We start from the raw sequence: 7,733 nt of genomic DNA, 5'->3' as shown, positions 1-7,733 counted from the left end.
GTAAAAGTTTTTCTACTGTGATAATCTTGAGCTCATGGTTACTTGAGCAGATGGGGTCAAGAATTGTCATTTATTACCTACATTAGACACCAAAGTGCTGATAAAAAAGTGTCCATAGCAAACAAAAAACATCTTCAAGCAAAGTAAAAAAACGAGCCACAGTTATTCAAACATTTTAATACACAGAGGCATTGATGTAGCAGCTTCTTAAAAGTATGTTTGAATGTATCTGCATGTGTAATCAACTAATTTGCTGACTTAACTGTAGTGCAATGAAGATACTTTTGCTTGTTGAACATGTTATTATGTATAATGAAAGACTATATGAACTAATCATAATGTACAATCTGAAATATAATCATTCTTGCTAAAAATTCATGATACAGAATATTTTAGTCATACTCTAGCAATTTATTTTTCAGAAATCCTGATTGGTTATTGTAGAGGTTGTGAATGATATAAATTGAGCACATACATGAAAGAAATGTAAAGGATTCAATCCCTTGGATGTCACACAGTTATTCTAAATACATTCAAAGGTATGTGCATTTCTTTTTCTTTTCTTTTTTTTTGTAATTTTTCATCCTTTGTATTGTACTTGTTTGTTTGTGTTTCATTATTTTTTAAAGATAGAAATTTAGTTCACATTTTCTAACAATATTTACTGTCAACAATTATTACTTCTTTAGCTTCACCATAAATAAGATGTTTATTTCTTAAAATATTAGAGTTTAACAACTTTGTATTTTTTAAATAAATACCATCTAGAATTCAAACAGGCTTTTTGAAATATATACTCACAGGACATATTTATTATTCATCAACTGAGATAAACAAAACCTTTACACTGGAATTTGTGGCTTTGAAAATCCTTTTTTTTTTAATTCTAGAAAATACTAGTGTACTTAATACTAGATCCATCCCCTAGATATTTTGTTCTTTTGAAAAATTCAACCATAAGAAAATTTTAGAATAGAAAAAAAATGTGAGTTTAGTCCTCATATTAACATTATTCATATAATTTCCATGATAAAACCTTTTTTAGTTAAAATTTTAATTATTAAAATATTTGTTACTAAATGCATATCAAAATCTATGAAAATATTAAAAAATAAAATAAAATAAAATATTTGTCACAAAGTGTTGTGACTAGAATATGGACACATTTTTCTTTTTATACCAATTATATAATTTTTGAAGTAATTAAATATATTTAACAAAAGAATAAAATAATAAGGATGGCTTCTTTCAGGAAAAATTATTTAAAATTTATTGATTAAAAAACCACAGAATATTAGTATTGTTCTTTCCTTTGTATTTAATTTCATGTTTTGCAATGCAGACTGTTTAAGCTCATATTATTATTCAAAAGTAATAACTGAAGTCAAACTAGTTTGCAATATACAAAACTAAATCCCTGTCACACTTTACTTCTTGATTCATTTTGGCAAGTTCATGATTTCTTCTCAAGAAATTAACCTTTGTTTTCAATATTATTAATAAGAAAATGTTCTTTGGTTCTTTAATCTAAAAATCACAAAGTACTATGCGGTAATGGATAAATATTTTGAATGAAGTCACCTCAAAAATAATGTTTCCATTTTTTTAATAGCAACAGACTAATACTGATCATATATATTTTGGCCAGGAATGCTGGTACATATTTGTAATACCAGAGATTCAGGAAGCTGATGCAGGACAACTGCCATCAAAGGCCAACTTAGGTCACATAGATCCTTTCTTAAAATTATATTTGTTTATTTACTTATTTATTTAAAGGTTTAAGAACATAGCTATCAAATGGCTCTGGGTTTAATTCCCTGGGCCATACATACATACTTGGAAAGAGATTATCTGTGTTTTATTGAGCATTATATCAATTTTGAGAAGAGGTAAGAAGTGGATTTTGACTGACATTTCAGAATCATCAAGAAATGGGGACCTGGATTTTGTTTGCCTTCCTGTTTGGAACAGCCTTCACTATGCCTGTGAGTAATACTACTTTCATATATCAACGCAATCATAAATTTTGGATTAAAAATCTGCCCCATAAATGGTAAATGTTATGTTTTAAAAGAGTTTAAGATCAATGTAGAAAACCTTAATGAGATAAATAAAATAATAGATTATGTGTACATCTTATTTCTCTTAACATAATGCCCTCCAAGTTTATCTATATTATTGCAAGTGATAAGATTTTATTCATGTAATGGCCTCACAGTATTCTCTTAATTAACCTAATTATTCTGCATTGTAAACATCTATCAAAATATCACCTTGTACTCCATAAATCTATATAATTACTACTTATCAATTCAAAGTTAAATAGATTGTTATATGCTCCCAACAATGATGATTCAGTAAATCTGGGACATATGAATGTAGGAATCTACATTTAACAAACACCCCCAAGTAATTATGTTGAGACAATCAGTTTATAAATTACAAGGATAATATTTTTATATTAAGAATTCACTTCTTGGAAAATATTTGTTTTTATAGTTCTTATTAAAAAAGTATATTATCTAATCATAGGGGGGTTGGATTTTGGGTTTTGTTTTGTTTTTGTTTTTGTTTTTTGGTATTATTATTTTCTGGTGTCCTGCTTGTGTGTATATTACATTACATTCAAATATCAAATACCAACTATTCTTTTGAAACTCAGATACATATAGGAAGAGAGTTTACCTCACACGCAGAAAAGCAAAATCCATTTTATTTTTGATGGCATGAAGAGCAGTTGATACAACCAGAAACCAGTAAACTTGTTTACCTGCCTCCTCTTTTCCTCTCTCAAGAGATCAAGATGCTATGTCCTGCCTTCCTGACCCTGCACTGTGGCAACTTCTAGTTTTCTATAGGATCCCCTTTTTTCCATTCCGCATTCAATACTCAGAAGGCTTAATATGAAGATAGTGTAGGAGAGACAGTTACCTCAGTAAAACAATTCATAATGAAAATGAAAGTTAATAAAACTTCTCATAAAATATCAGCTTTTTGAAAGAAAAGAATAGAGAAGATTCTTAATTAGTGCCCTATCAGAAGGACATTTTCTGAATGGGGCTTTCTTCTCTCACCTCCACATCAGGGCTATCCAGAATTCAAGGCAGGTATCAGTCACTTTTTCCCCTCTTTGGAAAGGACAGATAGCTATTGGCATACATAATTATTCAGATTGCTTTTTATTTTGAGCTTTCAACTTTGTGCCTTATATATACTAACAGAAAATAAAAAGAAAAGGCCTAAGTTTCATACATAAAACTTTCCATTTTACATGGGAGGTGTTTACTGCACCATTTTACTGTATTCATCTTATTTTCACCTTAATCAGTAATTTCCACCTAGTTGTACTTTTTGTTACAGTTGATGTGTTACTTAGTTTGCATTCCAAATATGAAGAATTCCTCTGTACTTAAAATTTTAAGCACGTGGTCTGCAAGGTATCTTTTATATTCTTTCCTTTTTTGGTATTTTTAAATTGTGTAACAGAAACATACTTCTCTCTTTCCATCATGGTGTGAGTTTGAAATACTAAATTGATTGGTAGTATATTATAGGATTACTTGACAATATGGGGTAGATGTTCTTGTCTCAGTACCACTGGAAAAATAAATTTATGCTGGTTGATGCCTCTATGTCTCCTTCTGTAAAACTATTATGTCAGGGGAAAATCATTTACCTGTTTTGAACCTCTCTGAAATGAGTTTACTCGAGCTGGGTGTGGTGGCAAATGCCTGTAATCCCAGTGGCTTGGGAGACTGAGACAGGAGAATTATGAGTTCAAAGCCAGCCTCAGCAATGGCAAGGCAGCAAGCAACTCAGGAACCCTGTCTCTGAATAAAATACAAAATAGGCCTATGAATGTGGCTCAGTGCTCCAGTGCCCCTGAGTTCAATCCCTAGTATCAAAAGTAATAATATTATTAATAATAATGTCTCCTCCTAAACAACATACATATTCAAACTAATATGAGTGTGTGTGTTGTGTGTGTACATATATACCTCAAATATATCTTTTACTGTGTAGATATTTTTTGAAAAATAGCTTCAGTTTCCCTTAATGTGAACAATTGAATATTGACTTAACCTGTTCCTTTCTCTTTCTCTCTCCCTCTCCTTTTGCCTTCCAATCATTCTCTTTCCATTCTGTTTTTCCTCCTTATAAAAAAAGCTACCACCTCATCCTGGGCACCCTGGTTATATCAACTTCAGCTATGAGGTAATTTTTCCATTTACCACAGCATTTACTATAATATTGTTTGATTTAACAATCCCCTGACCTCTGCAAAGAACATGTATTGATTTTTAATTCAACCTATTTCTTAAATATTCCTACTTTTCTGTTCCCACCAAGTTTTCTGGTTTAAACCCCAAAAGAAGGCCTCAAGCCCAAATTGTCCTAGCAACTTATTATGTGCCCACTTTGACTGCTTCTGTCTTCTTAAATATGGCTATCAATGTACCCATTATAAACTATATGTAGTAGGGCAAAAAGATGAGCTCAGCTGGAACAGTATAATTTTATCCCAGGCCACATAATGTGAGGATTAGGTTAAAATGTTACTTAAGATTGTTTTCCAAAATTTATAAGATATTCACACCATGTGCATAATATCTCTTATTGTTTCATCGAAAGATCAGTGACTCAGTGCTATATGAAAAACTGCAGAGAGATAGAAGATTATGAATTATGAAAGTCATGTTTGAGGTTCTATTCAATCCCATACTGACTGCATAACATTGGGTAAATTATTTTCTCTACCTGGCACTATGATTTCCTTATCTAAAGATGTGAAATAATGATAACCAAACTATAATTTGGGGAGAAAAATTATTAATGAATATAACAAATGCTGTGTCACATATAACTTAAGCAAGGTTAATAATTTCTAATTGTATCATACATAATATATTAATATTATATACTATCATATCAAGAAAGTCTGATTTTGAATCTAAATAAATATGTATTGCTCATAAAGACCTGAAATTTTTGCTTCTTTACGGGTTCAGATAACAATCTCTGAGTCTGTTTTCTCATACAAGTTGAAAAAAAATGTTAGAATTTGGGACAAAATTTTCTGTTAACCTTAAAAATCTGATAAATATGACCAAAACCCTCTCATTTATATAATGAGTTTAGCTTCTCTTCTTTTGAAATCAAAGAATATCAATAATATTAAAGTAAAATTAGATTAAATTTTTTTTGTACAGAATAATGAGCATGCCCTCTGGAAGTAAACATAATTACTATTTTGATAAGCCCAGTGAGGTTAATGTACTCTTTTAGTCTTAATTACCTTGTTTATAAAAGTGAGGTGATGATATTTCCCTCAGATCAAGTGAAAAAACATGAAAAGCATATGTGATGGGTGTAACACAGTACCCATTAAACAGGAAGCATCTGGTGAATGTTTACCTTCTTTCTTTTGTTAGAATCATATTATCAGACTAATGTTTTCAAGATTTAATTAGTTAGTCTATATTTAATCTTTATTAGTGAGTGTATATATTGGATAAAACAATTATATTAAAAGCATTAAAATGTTCATTTGTTTTAAGGTGCTTACTCCTTTGAGGTGGTCCCAGAGCATGATAAGGCAGCCGGTAGGTAGACATTCTGTTCTTTAATCCCATAAAATATTTAGATATGCACTTAAATTCCCTTATTAAGCAAAATATCATGTCTACTCCACATATAAACACTGTAATTTTAATTTATAAAAGATTGTATCTATATACACAAAAACTCTTGCAAAGGAAAAAATGACTAAAATATTCATATGGTCATAATGACAAAGAAATCATTGCTACTTCTCCAGTTGGAAGTCAACTGAGCCAATGGTAAACCTGACTCTCTGTTTCTCACCAGTATCCTTCCTATGGTTACAAACCCATGGGTGGATGGCTGCACCACCAAATCATCCCTGTGCTGTCTCAACAGCATACCCCGAGTCACACCCTTCAGCCTCATCACCACATCCCAGTGGTGCCAGCTCAACAGCCCGTGGCCCCCCAGCAGCCAATGATGCCCGTTCCTGGCCACCACTCCATGACTCCAAACCAACACCACCAGCCAAACCTCCCTCCACCTGCCCAGCAGCCCTTCCAGCAGCCCTTCCAGCCCCAGTCCATTCAGCCACAGTCTCACCAGCCCATGCAGCCCATGCAGCCCATGCAGCCCATGCAGCCCGTCCAGCCCCAACCACCTCTGCACTCCCTGCATCCCCTGCCACCACAGCCACATCTGCCTCCGATGTTCCCCATGCAGCTGCCCCCCCTTCTTCCTGATTTGCCTCTGGAAGCTTGGCCAGCAACAGACAAGACCAAGCGGGAAGAAGTGGTGAGTATACACTGAAGCCGCTAAGAGACAAATCCTGGGAAACTGGATGTTTTTGGTTCCTTACAGTTTGTGATTCCATTAGTTCATGCATTAAATTTTTATTAAATAAATGAGTTTATTTTTACATATCATATATTTATGCTGTATTTAAAACTTACAACTACTTTGAGTTCCATCTATAAAAAAATTTATTCACTTTAGAAATAAAAGTATAAGATAAATTAATTCTCTTAAAATTTCAATGATTTGGAAGGAATAAGAAAAACTCATACTGAAAAAAATTAAAAAGTGTGATTTTGAGAGGATGGATATGCTTAGGTTTGGAGAGTCTAAGAAAGGTAGATGGAAAGTCATTTTAAAGTAGTAATGCCTGTTTAAAGTTTTTTTAGCATGAAGGAAGCTAAACCAGCTTCTAAATTCATTCTCATTGCTTAGATTTATCAGAATAATTTTTCACAATTCAGAACAAAAGCTATTTCCATTAGAGATTTTTTTCTAAATTAGTAGGAAACAGTCAATAGATAATCTTTGTTTCTTAGAAATCCTCACATTTTTATCTATATGAGCACATAATTTTGCAACTTATAAATTCTATTAATGATTTGCTACTGAGAAGTAAAAAGATTAAAATAACATGCATGAAGTATAAAAATAATCTGGATTCTAGTTTTGATTTTGCCTCCCCAAAAGATAATGGTATTATATAAATTATGTCAAATTTATGAGTATATGATTTTATATTTTAAAATGGGGGAAAGTAACTGCAACAGATCTTTTCAAACTCTATTTTGATAGTTTCTCAATCAAAAAATATATTCATATGGGAATTTTCAATTGTGATTATATCATAAGGAATTTAAAACACAAGTTTTGAAAATTGTTTGAATCCCAGATATATATTCCTTATAGTTAATTGTTCTAATTATAGATATACTTTCACTCTTTACATAGATAAAGCATTTATATGTATTTTCTAATAATTAAGGCCATGAACCTTATACTATTTTTACATTTAGTCAAAATTAGTATTTATTTAAAATGAATTGAATAGGTAGTTTAAGCACTTTTAAAATTTTTCTGCATATGTAAAATTAGAATATAAAAAATAACTTTATAGGATTGTCTATTAAAAATAATTATCTCCTAAACTGGTATGAGCTAAGTATTTGGTAAAAAAAATAGCTAATTGTGATTGTATTATTAAGTCATAAAAATTAAATGTCCTGAAGCAAGGACATTTTATATCTAATCACAGTGAGCTGTAAAAGAAATTTTGGAGATAATAGATCTTGACTTAAATTGCACTAAATTTTGGCAACATTTTGTAGATATACTTGTAAATTATTCTTTTTTCTTTTTTTCAGGATTAAAAGATCAGAAAATAAAAGAAA

At 31.2% G+C, this 7,733-nt stretch overlaps 1 protein-coding gene across 1 annotated transcript; it reads left to right on the top strand.

Annotated features, from left to right (window-relative positions):
• Positions 1-1,934: 1,934 nt before the first annotated feature.
• LOC101976858 (amelogenin X-linked) lies at positions 1,935-6,357 on the top strand. Its single transcript, XM_078035560.1, has 4 exons — positions 1,935-1,988; positions 4,171-4,218; positions 5,562-5,606; positions 5,872-6,357. The coding sequence occupies exons 1-4, from the start codon at positions 1,935-1,937 to the stop codon at positions 6,355-6,357; spliced, it is 633 nt and encodes a 210-aa protein (XP_077891686.1).
• The last annotated feature ends 1,376 nt before the right edge of the window (positions 6,358-7,733 follow it).

Source organism: Ictidomys tridecemlineatus, chromosome Y (genome assembly GCF_052094955.1).
Source record: "Ictidomys tridecemlineatus isolate mIctTri1 chromosome Y, mIctTri1.hap1, whole genome shotgun sequence".
NCBI lineage: Eukaryota > Metazoa > Chordata > Mammalia > Rodentia > Sciuridae > Ictidomys > Ictidomys tridecemlineatus.
This window is presented reverse-complemented; position numbering and strand designations above follow the sequence as displayed.